This window comes from Merops nubicus, unplaced genomic scaffold (assembly GCF_000691845.1).
Source record: "Merops nubicus isolate BGI_N331 unplaced genomic scaffold, ASM69184v1 scaffold10295, whole genome shotgun sequence".
In the NCBI taxonomy this organism is placed as follows: Eukaryota; Metazoa; Chordata; class Aves; order Coraciiformes; family Meropidae; genus Merops; species Merops nubicus.
In genome coordinates this window covers 1-15,390 of record NW_008607619.1, presented here as the reverse complement: position 1 = coordinate 15,390, position 15,390 = coordinate 1, and the positions used below count along the sequence as shown (strand labels likewise).

The window sequence follows — 15,390 nt, the reverse complement described above, 5'->3', positions numbered from 1 at the left end:
TTCAGCAGGGGAGAGGGATTTATGCAACAGACAGAGATAAGGACCTGAAAAAGCCCCAGCATCGTGTCAGAAACCAACATAGGTGGTGGTCTTGGCCCACTTCACACTTGCAAAATTAAGTCTTAGCTTGTGCTGTTGTCCTGCTGTTTGATTCTGGTGGCAGCAGACCCTTTCCTCCATAGGTGTGTATTTACACACACATATAAGTGTACATTTAGCTGCAGGGCTTGGCATTGAACGGGCAGAGGGAGGTTAAACACACGTGTCAGGCATCATCTGTGTTCAAAAATCTGAGAATGAAGTCTCCGTTCCAGCAAAGTGCCTTCAGGTTTAATTACAGCCCTACTTGACTTTCAGTCACTTCTCCAACCAATGCAGAATTCCCCCAAAATATCTGTGGTGCTGGCATGATATATTTAGCTTAAAGAACAGCTCGTCCTGGTAACCAGATTAGGAAACATGTAGAACAAGCCTGCTAGAATTTTTTCAGTGCAATTATTCAAACCATGCTCAGGCTCTTCCATGACAAATAAGCACTTTAGGAGGTGTATTGTTGGTCCTACACCCATCACCTTCCCCCTGTTCTCCCCACACCTTTATTTTCTTAATTATTAATTTAAATGGGTGCTACTATCTTCAGGTACCTACTGAGGGGACCCCTCCTGAGCTGATTCTCCCCCTCGACTCCACTCTTGTGGGACCCCACCAGGAGTGCTGCCTCCAGCCCTGGAGTCCCCAGCACAAGGAGGACATGGACCTGTGGGGGTGGGTCCAGAGGAGGGCCACTGACATGATTAGAAGGCTGGAACCCCTCTGCTGTGGGGAGAGGCTGCAAGAGTTGGGGTTGTGTAGAGACACACCCGTGTGTGGATGTCTCACGTGGTCTTTGTTTCTCTGTGAAACCAAAATCAGCAGGAGTCTAGTGTGTCCTGCAACCCAGGGTGCTCTCTTTGGTCACAGAAGACAGCATCTGAAGCCTTGTCCTTCACTCCTGCTGCAGTGGATGGTGCTGTTCTCATCCTGCTGCTTTTCTGCACCAGTTCATTCCTCCTCACACTTGTCTCCTAATGCTGTAGCACGATGCAAACCATATTTTAGCCCTTTTTGGCAACTGCTTGAGTATGAGATAACTCCTTCCCTGTCCACTGAAAGCCTTAACACCTTTCTTCTTCAAGAGGTGTTGAATCTTTTTGATAAAAGGGCAAGCATTGTCCTCAAAAAGTGTTTTTTTGGGAGAACTTCAGAGCGTCTGTTCTGCCTGCTCTGTTCTCTGACACGTAGTCCCAGGGTTGTGAGTGACTGACACACGTTGTATGAACGTGCTGTTCACTCAGCAAGGAGAAGTTGTTGCTTTTCCTGGCTCGGGTGCCTAAATGTGCTTCTGATTTACCCCTCTGGCCAAAAACTGTGGTGCTCCTCAGCTCACAGGGCTGCAGGAGGCACCGTTTGCTTCAGAGCTGGTGCTGACGTTTCCTTCTGCACAGGTCCAGGGCCTAATCTGCTCTGGCTGAGCCTGTGACTGACGTGCCACACAGATTTACAGGGTTTCTCCTCTCCTGCACTCCAGCAGATGTGCCCCTAGCCCAGGAAGCACCTGCTGATTTCCAGGGGACCGTGTAAAACGAGGCTTTTCTCTAGCTGCACCAGGGCTTGCTGCAAGTGGGGAAAAAAACCCAGTGAAGAGGCTGGGGAGGGGAAGAGCATCTAATTCCAGCAGCACTTAGGAGAGCTGACTGGCAGATGGCATTTGCTGCTTGATATAAGGGGATTTGCCACATGACCTATTCGGAATCTGTGTCACATGGCAAATTGATCAGACCTGGCATCTGATGTAAGGATAAATCTAGATCACCACAGGAGCTGTAGCAGAAAGGTGGTTGGCAGAGAAGTCCACAAGGATCTGAGCTTCTTCCGTGGAGATTTGCTGATGCTCACAAGAGCTCAATCCTAATTTTCCTTCTGTGTTCAGGACAGTTGTATGTCCCTGTTACAAATAAAGTGATTTGCTCCTCCTTCAGCTTACAAGGATGGACAGATAGCTCCAGCAGTGGATGCTGTATGAGGCTGAGAGGTCAGCTGGAAGGAATTGGCTGGTGAAGAGGTTTGGATATTAGCTTGACACCTCATTATGTCCTCTGGACTTATTTTTTCCATTCTGTCATGACCCCAGTCTGTCTGCAGTTTCTGTGAGCGTGGTGTGTTGTGTAGCTGTCTAAATCCAGTCATGCTCCAGTAGACACTGGGGATGAAATTATCAGTTGTAAAAACTCTCCTGGCCCTGGTACAGAACGTGGCATTTCCTTTGTGTTTGTATTTCCTTAAACCAAGCAGGATAGGTTAATCCTGTATAGATTGGAAAACAAAGGCAGCCTTTGCCCAAAAAGGGTGTATTTACTCACTTTTATAGCTCTTCTGGAATGGAATTTAACACCGCAACCCTTGTGGGAGTTCTGATGGGACCTACACTGGCTCTGTTTGACCAGAATTGACATTTTTCAACCCAGTTCCTATCCTGGCATTTCGTGAAAGCAAAGAACACCTGTGACCTGTTTCCACAGCAACTGCTGAAGTGAAATTTCTTACGGGCTTCTCCCTCTAAGGAAGAACTAAACCCCTAGCCCAGCCGGGCTTAGTTTATGACATCTAACAAGACCACAGCCTGAACTAGGACTCCAATAACAGGCTCAACTAACCAGCACTGCTTGTTGTTCAGTCCCCCAGGTGCTCAAGAGCTGCACTGAGTTCATTGAGAAGCATGGCATTGTGGATGGCATCTATCGCCTCTCCGGCATCGCCTCCAACATCCAGAAGCTCCGGTAAGGGGGGGGGGGGATGACAGCCCTCTCTGCAGGGGACAGGAGTGATGTGCTGGGTCCCAGCCCCTGGTGACAGTAGGGTGGCCTGTTCCAGCAGCTCCATGCAGGTGTGAGGTCTGGGCCTGTTTGTCACCGTTTTGGAGCAACAAGGGGTTGTTTGGTAGAATTGGTGTTGGGGGAAGTTCTCCTTCAGAGCAGGGCGTCAGAGGGCTCTGGGATTGTGTTGTCACTGTGCTGTCACATCTCATTACTGTTTCCTCTTGCTCCTGGAGCCCTTCTAAGCAGCTGATATTTCTCCTTGCTGTAGCATATTAGCAGTGGATGGGTAACATGAAGGAATACTTGCATAGCTCTTGCTGGGTGGCATTGCCACGCTGCGTGGCTCTGCGGAGAGGGTTAGGGGCATGTCCTCCCCAGTCAGGAGCTGTTCTCATCCCAGTAAATGGCCTTTATCCTTTTGTGAGGCTGGTTTTATTCCTGTCATTTGGTCAGCAGTTCTCTGTTGTGGAGGGACTGAGGGGACCTAGCAGGAGGTGAGTAGTTCCAGTGCTGAGCCTGGGCCCACGGCCTCACAGGAGTGTTTGCCATAGGGGGGGTGTCCTTTTTTCTACCAGCTGTTCCCAAGTTCAGTGGCCACGTTTGAGCTGGTACAGTTCCTGTCCAAACTCTTGGATGGATGGGCTTATTCTGGTTCAGCTTAATCCTCTTCCTCATCACAGCAAATTCCATTTTAAAAATCTGCTCCTGAGGCTTTATGTACAGGCTCCAAAGTCTCTGTTGCCCGCAGCAGTCTTGGCTGAATAAAAACATTTGCCCTTGTTCCAGTTACATCCCTTTAATCCCACGTTTTGACTGGTGCTGGACCATCTTTCTAATCGCTGCCCTAGTCCATTTTTCTTCCCCATAGTGCTGCCAACACCATTTTCTCCTTCATTGTTTTCCCAAGGTGCCATAAAAATGGTTTTCTAAAGCTTCAGTGGCATCATTCCCTGGTATGGTACAGAGAACAGACACAGCTTATTTTTTGGGGTGTTTGAGATGTTCCAAAGACAAAAGGAAGGGGTAACTAATAGACACTACCCCTGTTCCTCTAAATCACTACAGATTTTCCTAAGTATTTGGTTAATGTAGGACATGTTGTGTTGCTGTAGTTTCCAGCTCTATAAACAGATCATTAGGCTTATTTCAAAGCTCGGGCTGCAGTCTCCTTATAAATGAGTCACTCTTCTTAAGTTTCACACAGAAGATTTGGATCTCTTGCATTTAAAGGGCTTTTTGGTTGGATAGAAATTAGAGATTTTATTCCATGTGGGAGATTTAGTCCAGGACAGGGCTTGGCTCTTCAGCAGCTCAGTGGCTGGTAGGCTCAACGGAGCGAGTGTGGAGCTGGCACGTTTGATTCTGGCTCTGGCTTCTTTTGGGAGGCTGTGAAGTTCTGTTCTTCTACTAGCAAACCCTTCACTAGAATAATTTCAGCCAAGGCTGAGGGTGTTTATGCAGGGTGGGTTGGTGTCTTTCCCTGAGCTCCCTTCCAAGCCCTGTCTTCTTCCATGGAGCCAAGTGCAGGGAATAAGTTTCTCTCCCAGCTATGAGTAAGTGATGAGTCAGAACGTGCTGGTGGGAGCAGCATATACCAAATACTGAGGGCTGTGGCTACAGGCAGTCCCTCAGCTGGGGAAAACAGAAACCTTTGTTTCCTTCTGTGCTGTCTCTGGCATGAGGAACAGAGGTGAGCTCTTGTCTGAAGAAGCAGAGAACCTCCTGCCTGACCTGGTCACCACCTGGTGCCCTGGACACTACAACCTGGTTCTGCTTTGCAGGCAGAGAGGCAGGCTCAGTGTTTGGGCTCTGCTGGAGGCACGTTTCATCTTCTGTGGTGCAAATGGCCTTGCTTTGTTGTTTCCACTTCCAGGCCTTTGAAATGCAGAGGGACAGCAGCTTTCCTTCAGACCTGTGGGCACTCTTCCACCGGGCAGCTCCTGCTCACAGCCCTGGGGAGCGAGGTCCATACTCAGATTGTCTCCAGTGGGCTTGGAGGATACTCTCTGGAGACTTTGTGAAAAGGGATTGTGGAGTAGCCAATCTGTTGTAAAACTAACCAAAAATGCCTTATTAGAAGAAAAAAACAGTTTTGTTTTTGGAAGAATATACTAAGGCAGCACCACAGCCATGGTTCATGTGGCTTTGGTGACTATTTTTTCTTGTAAATGACAAAACTTTTGTTTTTCTAGACAGTAATTTGGACTGGGTTTCATTTTCATTCCTCCTTTTCAAACCCCTCTACCCATTTTTCTCTTCTCATTTCCAGCCACGAGTTTGACTCAGAGCAGATTCCTGACTTGACAAAGGATATTTACATCCAAGACATCCACTGTGTGGGCTCCCTCTGCAAACTGTACTTCCGTGAACTCCCCAACCCTCTTCTCACCTATCAGCTCTACGAGAAGTTCTCAGTAAGTCCAAGGCAACACCTTTCACCTTGTGCTTCAGCCTTTCATCTACACAGGTTAGAGAGAGAAACAACAGAAAGGACCCAGCAGCAAGCTGAACCTGTCTTCCACACACCTTTCTCCTGTCTTACTCCTGCTTAGGTTAGGGTTTTTGGAGAGATCAGAAGCAGCTATCTCCAAAATTACCAGCCTAGCACCACCCTCCCACCCCAGGTAGCATCCTGCTGGTTGAGAAGTGCGTCAGAGCCCCAGGGTTAGAAGCAAACACTACTTGGAGCTCAACGCCCTCTGCAAGGACTTGCTCTGTACAATTAAGCTGTAAAGTGGCCCAGATTTTTAGTTCCTTGGCCTTTCTCCCATCATCTGTGTGCCCAGCCTGTCCCCAGGTGACATTTGCATCTCTGAAGGTAAAGAGCAACCCGATCCACCTCGCTGCTGAAGAGCTGCACATCGGCCACATGCTTCAGGATGCTGGGGGGCGGGTATCTGGTCTTATTTGCAGCTAAATCCCTTCCTGCCTTCTTCCAGGATGCTGTTTCTGCTGCTACAGATGAAGAACGGTTGGTTAAAATCCATGATGTCATCCAGCAGCTGCCCCCTCCTCACTACAGGTCAGTGCAGCCTTCTGCTGGCTAGAGCTTGGGCTTTGGAGAGGGAACAGATAGGATTCCAGTTTTCCCTCACAAGACAGATGCACTCTGCCTCTATTAAAATGCTTTATGACTGTATAAAGTTGTTTTATATTTTAATTAGCTCATTATCAAATGCTACAGGCTTTAAATTGTTTTATTTGACTTTGTTGGAAAGTATGTACAGGAGGCAAATAAATACAAGCTCAGAAGTGGGTGATGTCACTGAGGAAGCAGTTTTATTGCAGGGGGGGCACATTACCAGCTCTAGAAATCACAATCTCAAGAAATAGAGCAAAAAAAAAATTTCCTCAAGCCTTCAGTTCAATTTTAAGTAAGTGTATTTCTCTCCAATCCCCCCCCCCAGTTCCCTAGGAATAATAGTAACTAGCAAATTATAACAATGCTCTGGTAGAATAATTAACTGTAATATGGTGTTTAAAAGTCACCAACTACTTCTAATGATATATTCAAATTAAGTGGTATTAAGAACTAATTGGTGATATATGGTAATGAGCTTTGAGTCAGGATAACACATTAATGTCTTTAGTATTAAAAAATTACAGTGTGGTGTGGAAAAAAGGCATCAGACAGAACCAGTGGTGATTGGTATTAATAACAAAACATTGACATACTTTATTTTAATGATTCTTTAAACAGTATTAATAAATAATTATGGTAATGAGGTATGGTAAGTAGTCTTCACTAATTATGTGTTATAGATGGGGCTCCCCTCCTCACCACCACTCCTGTCAGAGGGGAGAGGTGACCTGGTTCTCCCCCTCCACTGAAGATGGGAGTGGTGTTGAGGAGGTGAGCCCCATCTATATGTCATCAGGAGAGTCCATCTCCTCCCCCATGACCAGAGTGGGGGTGAGGAAGGGAGCCCCATCCAGAATGTCCCCACATTTGCTGGATCCAGCCCTTGAACTGAGAGCAGAAGCATTGACCATCCTTTCCTTGAACCTGGACAAATCAGGAGAGACCCTCACCCCACCCCAGTGTTATTATTTGCTTGACACAACTGTACCATCACTTTCAGGGTACATAACTCAATGTTTTGGTTTTGTGAGCTGTCAAACCAAAAGAAACTAATGACCTGAGGCTTGTGTTGTGAACTGCAGCATGGCTTTGCTCATTGGTGCTGAACATTTGCCTATCTCCTGTTTTCCAGGACACTGGAGTTCCTAATGAGACATTTAGCTCGTCTAGCTGATTACTGCTCCATCACAAATATGCACACCAAGAACTTGGCCATAGTCTGGGCTCCAAACCTCCTAAGGTACTGGGTTTTTATACTTTTTATATTTATAAAAAAGACAGATCTGTTCTCCAGAAAATCATAGCTTTCAGCAGCTGGGAGATCTTCCTTTCTTCTGTTCCTTTCTTCCATCCAATGTGCTCTTCTCCTGTAAAATTTGTTCTCAGAAGTCATTCTAAGCACAGGCTTGAGACCAACCAGCAAGGTTCCAAAACTGTGATGTAAAATAACCCCCCACTGATGGCAGTGGGACCACCTAGAGAAAACAGGCCAGTGTTATTCTGTCTCTTTGCAATGCAATTCCACTGACTGCAGTTTCTGAGTAGCAGGGCAGGATTCCCCCCAGCCTCAGCTCTCTTTTAATCATTTCCCTTCTCCTGGTTATGTGAGACTAGAGTGTCTTTGATCATCCAGGAAAATCTCCTCAGTGGCACTGTTGATTTCCCATTGTGTAAGTCTCTAGAGTCTAATTTGACAGCTTTTGGCTGCAAAAATTCAAACTTGGGGAGATGATCTTGGATAAATCTGTCCCCTAAAATTTGGTTTCATTAAAATTAATGCCATAATTTAAAAATTTTGCTTTAAAAGATGATGAAAAAAAAAAAAAAAGACTTTTTCCATTGTACTGCTCTCTGGACTGCTTTTGTTACCAACCTGAGAAATCCAAGTCACCAATTCCCCTGTGTGCAGTTAATGAGGGTGAGCTCTTTGCTCCTTTCTGGCAATTCACCCACAAGCAGTCAAACGACCTCTTGTTGCTTTTGTGAGTATTGGGGTACTTGCTGAGCAGGAGCTGTTGGAAACATTCCCTGCTTAAAGGGGGAAATAAAAAAGGTCACATTAAAGGCCACAGTGAACTTTGTGTGATTCCACTGCATTAAACTGCTGCTATTCACAGTAAAATAAGAAAAAGCCTCTGGTTTTCTGTCCACAGTTCATTGCCCTCAATCCAGACCTGCACACGCTCCTTTTCCTTCCAGATCCAGCATTCCTCCTGCTGTTTCAGTAGCACCCAAACCTGGATATAAATCTCAGCACAATCATTGCTGTGAGGCTTTGATGTGATTCAATCTCTTAGCTGCCCCTGAAGCCCTGTCTGCTTCATGGCACCTGCCCTCTCCCCAGGTCCAAGCAGATCGAGTCCGCCTGCTTCAGTGGCACAGCCGCCTTCATGGAGGTGCGGATCCAGTCCGTGGTGGTGGAGTTCATCCTCAACCACGTGGATGTCCTCTTCAGCTCCAAACTCAGCTCGGTCATCCGGGAGGGAGCAGGTGGGTGTTGTTCCACAGGCTTTACCTTGATCAAAAAAAAGGCAACAGACATTTCATAGGTGGTCCAAGCAGATCGAGTCCGCCTGCTTCAGTGGCACAGCCGCCTTCATGGAGGTGCGGATCCAGTCCGTGGTGGTGGAGTTCATCCTCAACCACGTGGATGTCCTCTTCAGCTCCAAACTCAGCTCGGTCATCCGGGAGGGAGCAGGTGGGTGTTCCTCCACGGGCTGATCAAAAAAAAGGCAACAGACACTTCATAGGTACCCTGGGACATTTAAAATGTTCTTTTTCTATAACCGAGAGGACAGATTTCCAGGGTTATAATGTTAGAACCTGGCAAATACAGCCTGGGTTTAGAAACTGCCATTTCTAAAGTGCAGATCTTAGTATGTAGATATTATTTCTATGTCCTGGCACCAAAAAAATTGTGAGTAATCTCTTAAATCTTTGCCCCCCCCTTTCTTTTTAAAGCTGTCATCATTGATGCTCGTGCAGCCTTAACCATTTGAGCTGTCTGGTGGCACAACACAACATGGTCTGCCTACCCCTGTCAGCACCTTAGAACATAAGCAGAAATAAACTGATTTAAAAGAAGCTGTCTGCCCTCAGTGGTGTTGACACTAAGGAATTCGGTCGTGCTCTTAACAGGGACCATTTTGCCATCTGCTCTCCTGGTTGTTTCTGCTGGTCTGTATAGGTTAGTTAGCAGGGCCTTCAGCCACACAGCTCAGTCTGCATCAGCCCTGCAGCTATTGCCCAGTTCTCTGCTCCTGTTGCAGATTTGTGGCTTTAGGATGAGGAATGAACCACAACACATCTGTGCCCAAGCCTGGAGCACCTGAAGCATCACTCAGCCTTAGAACCTACAAATTCCCCTGAGTAACTATGACCATAGGTATACCTGTTCCATTGAAAACAAGCAGAGTTGCACCAGGTAGAAAGTTTGCTCCAGATCAGACGTGGACACCACAAGCTATTATCACTCCTAAGCAGCATTAAGTGTGTACCATCTGCTTTGGTAACTCGCCCTTCCTCTGAGATGTGCACAGTCAGTGCAGCTCAGGAGCTGGTTTTCCAGTCTGCCTGCTGCTCCCCACTTTTGAAGGAGCCCTACCTCTACTTAGGATAGACTAACTCTGCTAAGTCCAGCTTTTGTTCCTACTGCAAGGCAATTTTAAGTCAACAGGAGCCAGAAGTTTTCTTGGCTGAACAGTGAGAGCCCACAGCAGGCTGAGCTCTGCCAGGGCAAGATAAGCACACTAAGAGTCCGAGCCAGATGATTATCCAGGCTTAGAATGGGCCATGTAAATTCAGCTAATTGTTTAATGACTTGGTCATTCCCATTCAGCCTGCTTTGACACAAAACAAACTGGTGGGGAGGAGGGTCAGGCTGTTTCCCAGCACAGCAGCTTAGTGCATGAGTACTCTGCTACAGCACCCTCCTCTCCACTGCTCCCAAGGAGGACTGAAGCCAGGCTTTGCAAGGAGGAGAAAACATCACTTTCTGTACAGGCTTCTGCAAGCAGGTGAAGCTTGAGTATGTCAGTGAAGGTGTTCAACCTACCTGCTTCACTTGGCTTTTTTTTTTTTAATCCACTAAGCTGCTCATAATTGAGATTTTATGCCTGAAACATAAACATACCTCTGACAAAATGGTTGTTTTGACCACATCTTTCACTGGCTGGGGTAACAGATTTAGACAAACGTGGCACCTCCCTAGACACACAGACCCAGAGCTTTGATCTCCATACTGCTGCTTTCTGATTCTCTCTGCTGCCTGTGGTTTTCCCTTCCAGGGCACAGTTCTTTATCCAGACCCAAGTCTCTGCTGGTGTCCTCCCCTTCCACCAAGCTGCTGACGCTGGAGGAGGCGCAGGCACGGACACAAGCCCAGATCAACTCTCCCATCGTGGCAGACAGCAAGTACATAGAAGTGGGAGAAGGCCCTGCAGCTTTACAGGGGAAATTCCACACGGTCATAGACTTCCCATCTGAAAGGTAGAGACAAGTTTCCTCTCCAGCATGTGTCATAAAAAAAAAAAACAAAAAAACACAAAACAACACAACCCAGTTATCTGCAGCAAAAACTTGCCAATATTCATAGACTTCCCATCTGAAAGGTAGAGATGAGTTTCCTCTCCAGCATGTGTCATAACTGGGTTATGCTGTTTTGGTTTTTTTTTTTAACTGCAGCAAAAACTTGTCAGTATCGACTTAGACTAGTTCTATGTGAAGCATTGTAGCCATTTTTCCACCTGCTTTGGACTCTGTGAGGATTCAGCCTGCATCAATTATCTGGTGGAGTTAGGTTAGCTGGATAACTTCTGTACCCCTCCCTCCTTTTTGGGAGGGTGATCATTAAATGTGTAAGGCCATGCTGTAGGTGATGCATAGAGATGCCTGGACTCGTCACACACAGAAATGTAAACAGGGTGAATGCCTGGAAGCACTGGGGTTTTCCAGATTTCTGGACTTAGTACCCTGTCACAAATCCAGGTTCCCCTTGAAGTGGAGCAGTGTTGATGACACTAGAGAAATTAAATGTGTCAGTGGGAGGAGGTGGATGTGATTTTACAGCGTGAGCAGGAGAAGCTTTTGAATACCTTTGATGGCAGCACGGTTCCACAATGAACTGGTGCATCTGCCAGCTAAATAAAAATCATCTATTGGCTACTGTGAAAAGCATGGAGCCTTTGCTCACCTGCAGTGCACCCACTTTGCATAGTTTGGTGGCATTTACCCAGCAAGACTCCAGGGCAGAGCTATAAGAATGAAAACATCTTTGGCTATTGAAAAGCAGCTCTGTTACTAACCTTTTATTTCAGCAGAAACCAGCTGGTGCTCATAAGAAGGAACTAAATGCAGCTTCCCCCTGTAACAATTGGCTGTTCTCTCACTCCAGAAAAAGACCCCCCAGCAAGATGAAGAAGTCCCCCGTGGGCAGCTGGCGTTCCTTCTTCAACCTGGGGAAATCCTCCTCCGTGTCCAAGCGCAAGCTCCAGCGCAACCCCAGCGAGCCCTCGGAGATGAAAGCCATAGCCCTGGCAGGTGAGGGTGCAGACCCACCTCCCAAACACACACCACCTGAAAAACTGGGCTTGTCAGCCCGGCAGACTTGGCCTTTCCAGCGTGCTTTTATCTCCTTCTAGCGTTCAAGGCATGCATAGCACCTCCACTTAGCTGCTGCCTGAACAGACTCCCATGAGCTCAAGAACCAAACCTCGAGATTGGTTTGTCAGAGCAGCTTTTAAAAGACAACTTCTGGGCACTGCTATAATAAGCCTCAGAATAATGCCTCTTAATATAAAATAAGAACACGGTTCTGGCTGCCTTCACTGCTCTCTAGAGACACATAATTAAGGCATTTTTTCCACAATTCACCCCAAAAGCTGTACCAGAGAAGTCATCCAACAACCTTTTGTAGCCGCAGCCAACATACACAGACTGAATTCTCAGCCCTTCCTACGTGTAGTTTACATTCAGAAATATTCACCCCAAAAGCTGTACCAGAGAAGGCATACAACAACCTTTTGTAGCTGCAGCCAACATACGCAGACTGAATTCTCAGCCCTTTCTACGTGTAGTTTACATTCAGAAACAGTGACAATGTGTTTCTGTGGTAAAACACACCACAAACCCCTAAAACTGGGTCAGTGAGGACTTTTATCCCTGGTGCCATTTTCAAGCTGTAACTCTCCTGGTGCTGAGTATAATAAACACATTATTTGTATGCCCTTTAAGACTGTCCCTGCAGCAGCAAAATCACACTCATTTAGTGCTCATAAAACAAGTTGTGCAAACGTTAAGTTCTTCCCCATTTTTAAGGTGTTTTGTTTGCTGCCAGGAGCCCACCAGTTATCACAGCTACATCCAGAGTCTGTAGCAGGATGATGGGGTCAGTTGTTTCCCAGCCAGTTCCCATTTTAACAGGGGACTTTTACCATAAAAACAGAGTTGATTCACTCTTTTGATTGCCTGGTAGCATGGAACCACAGGTTGAAGGGACCTCCACAGGCCAGTGCCCCATGCAAAAGGACTTCTCTGTCTCAGGCAGCACAGCTATTAACAGTGGAACAGGGTAAAGCTTTTCTTTAAGCTTCAGAATAAAACCCCAAAAAATCCCAAAACAACAAAAGCACAGCTGTTAAGCTCAGGACAGGGGTACTGTTGGTAGAAACACCTTTGGGTTTTTTTATATAGCTGGATGTAAACCACTCCTCTGATTCAGCTCCTCACTGTCTCATTGCATCCCCACAGGTGGACGAGGAGACAGCGGGACCCTTCGCTCGGCTAAGAGTGAGGAATCCCTGACCTCCCTGCATGCTGTGGATGGTAAGATGGAATGGTACCTGTGCTTCTCGTGCCTGTGGGTTAAAAAAAAGGCAGTTTGACATCACCGGCTGCAGCTATTTCACAGGGCACACTTCCCACCCTGCCAGTAAGAGCTGGACTTGCTAATTAACAAAGCAGCTTACCACTGCTCCACACAGATGGGTACCACAGAGAAATGCTCTTCAGGTCTTTGCTTTCCTTCTAAGGTAAAAAAGTAAAGCTCTTGCTTTTGTATGGCTGGCACTGGTTATGTTCATTCCTTGCTACCTCTTCTCTAAGGTGGAAAAGACACGAAGGAAAATGGTTTCTGAGGAAGCCTCAGGTCTGCAGCACATGTAAAACCATTTTTGCTTTTGCACACAGCTTAGCTTCAGGCTAAATCAGACCTGGCAACAGCCATAAAAGTGTTTGAGCAAATATAATAAACAGCTACTGCTATCTACATTACTGTGTTCAGAGTTCACCAGGCGAGCACCTTGCACGCTGCCTTCAGACTCCCTTAAACCCCCTGGTTTAAAGTTCCCTGGAGAGGGAGATTTTGCTGCTAACCCATCTGCCTCTGCTCGCTCCCAGGGGAATCCAAACTGTTCCGGCCCAGGAGGCCCAGGTCCAGCAGCGACGCGCTGTCGGCCTCCTTCAACGGGGAGCTCCTGGGAAACATGAACCGCTGCAACTCCTACGACAACCTCCCCCACGACAACGACAGCGAGGGGGACGAGGGGCTCATCCACGTCCCCGCCCTCATCTCCCCTCGGTCCGCCGAAGACGTCGACCTGAGCCCCCCGGATATCGGGGTCGCCAGCCTGGATTTTGACCCCATGTCCTTTCAGTGCAGCCCGCCCCAGGCGGAGTCCGAGTGCCTGGACAGCAGCACCTCCCTGCTGGAGTCGGTGGGCTTAAATAAGGAGAAGCCAAGCCTGCTAAAGAAGGACGTGGAATCAGGCAGCCAGTCCCAGACGCCGGGCAGTGCCACGAGCTCTGAGCCGGTCTCCCCTTTCCAAGAGAAGATGAGTCCCTTCTTTACTCTGGACCTGAGCCCAACTGAAGAGCAGGCCTGCAACACCCACACCTTCTCACCCAAGCTGGGACGAAAGCCCATCAAATCTCCCCCCCTGAGCACAGCAGAACCTGCCTCCTTCGCCCTGCCCAGCCGCGTCTCGGAGACCGTCGCAGGAGGGCCCGTCGCATCCAGAAACTCCTCTGCTTCCAGCTGGAGCAAAGGGATTGCCATCACTGACACCACAAACAGGTCCCCAACCCAGATGTCCTTACCCCTGAAAAACAGTGAAACGGGAGCAGGGGAAGGAGCCCACCACGAGCTACAGCACGCCCAGCTAGTGGCTGCTGGCAAGCCAGAGTTGCCAGAAGAAGGGGAGAGACCAATGTCAAGCAGTCAGAATAAGACTGTACCCACTGGACACGCACAGCCAGGTACAGTGCATTTTCCTCCATTCTTTCTTTAAGTTCCAAAGGGGACCTGCTCTCAGAAACGTCCTCCTCTGCGTGCCTTTTAAGAGAGGGGATTGCCCGTCAGTTCTGATCACAAGTGTCTTGCAGGGCTGTGCAGATCAGTAAGGTCTTAACCTCTGCCTTCTCCCTACATCACACAAACCTCAGCTAATTTTCCATAATACTTTGTATACCACTTTTTTTTTTTCCCCACCCCATCCTGTCATACGTGCAAATCGATAGCATGTCCTTCTAAATCATTTCAGCAATAAACCATCTAAGACTTTTCTTTTTTAAATTAAAAATCTGCCAACGCTCGAAGAAGGGACCTTTCCGCCTAAAACCTTATGATCAAAATTGTGTAAGGGTATCTCATTCTCTGCTACCTACTTCCTACCTCTCTAGAAACGCAAGAGGAACCTTTAAGACAATCTCTTGTGGGTTTTTTTTTTCCCCTCTTTTTGTGACGAACTGCTGTGCTGTTGAGCAGCGTTTGCATGTGAGACAGAAGATAGAGCGTTTCACATCAGGAGGAGTTGCCACTGTGAAAGTGTGGAAAAGCCTCTTATTTTAATAGAAGTCACTCTCCTTATTGGGTAACATAAAATCACTCTCTCTCTCAATTTTCCCCCCATTAGGAGCAGTTGCCCTCGACTCCCCCCAGGATCCTGTTCCCGTCAGTTCTGTGTCTCTTATCCCTCCTCCTCCTCCGAAAAACGCAGCGCGCATGCTAGCCCTAGCGTTAGCCGAGTCCGCCCAGCAAGCCTCCGCTCAGTCTCAGAAAAGGCCAGGAGAGGCTCACTCTGAAAGCACAAATTATGGAGAGGCTGAAGCTGGCACAGCTCTAGAAAAGCTCCATCTCTCTGCTGGTGCTCCAGACAAGCTCCACCTCTATACGGGTCTGCCCGAGAACCGACTTCACTTCCCGACCGGAGCACCAGCAGAGCAGGATTTCCAAGGTAGCGGCGCACCCGGGGAGCAGAACCACCCTCCAGGTGCACCTGGGAGCCGGGACCCCCCACCTCTCCACACTGACGGGCCCGATAGCAGAGACGCAGAGCAGGAGCAGTCCAGCTTCCATCCCGGTAAAGCGGGGGACAAAGATCCCTTCCCTTCCCAGGCGGGGCCCTGGGAGCACACGCAGCACCCCGCGGCGGGCGCTCTGCCCGACTGGGAGCCCCC

At 47.9% G+C, this 15,390-nt stretch overlaps 1 protein-coding gene across 1 annotated transcript in view; it reads left to right on the top strand.

Moving 5' to 3' along the window:
• LOC103772661 (rho GTPase-activating protein 32-like) overlaps nucleotides 1-15,384 on the top strand; it is a gene marked incomplete at its 3' end in the record, with an annotated part of 26,451 nt that extends 11,067 nt beyond the window's left edge. The window contains exons 2-11 of the mRNA XM_008940001.1: nucleotides 2,714-2,816; nucleotides 5,125-5,269; nucleotides 5,795-5,877; nucleotides 7,070-7,177; nucleotides 8,282-8,427; nucleotides 10,224-10,425; nucleotides 11,330-11,475; nucleotides 12,685-12,759; nucleotides 13,333-14,190; nucleotides 14,847-15,384. Of these exons, the coding sequence (XP_008938249.1) occupies nucleotides 2,714-2,816; nucleotides 5,125-5,269; nucleotides 5,795-5,877; nucleotides 7,070-7,177; nucleotides 8,282-8,427; nucleotides 10,224-10,425; nucleotides 11,330-11,475; nucleotides 12,685-12,759; nucleotides 13,333-14,190; nucleotides 14,847-15,384 (2,404 nt within the window). The remainder of the gene's footprint in view (nucleotides 1-2,713; nucleotides 2,817-5,124; nucleotides 5,270-5,794; nucleotides 5,878-7,069; nucleotides 7,178-8,281; nucleotides 8,428-10,223; nucleotides 10,426-11,329; nucleotides 11,476-12,684; nucleotides 12,760-13,332; nucleotides 14,191-14,846) is intronic.
• Between the last annotated feature and the right edge of the window lie 6 nt (nucleotides 15,385-15,390).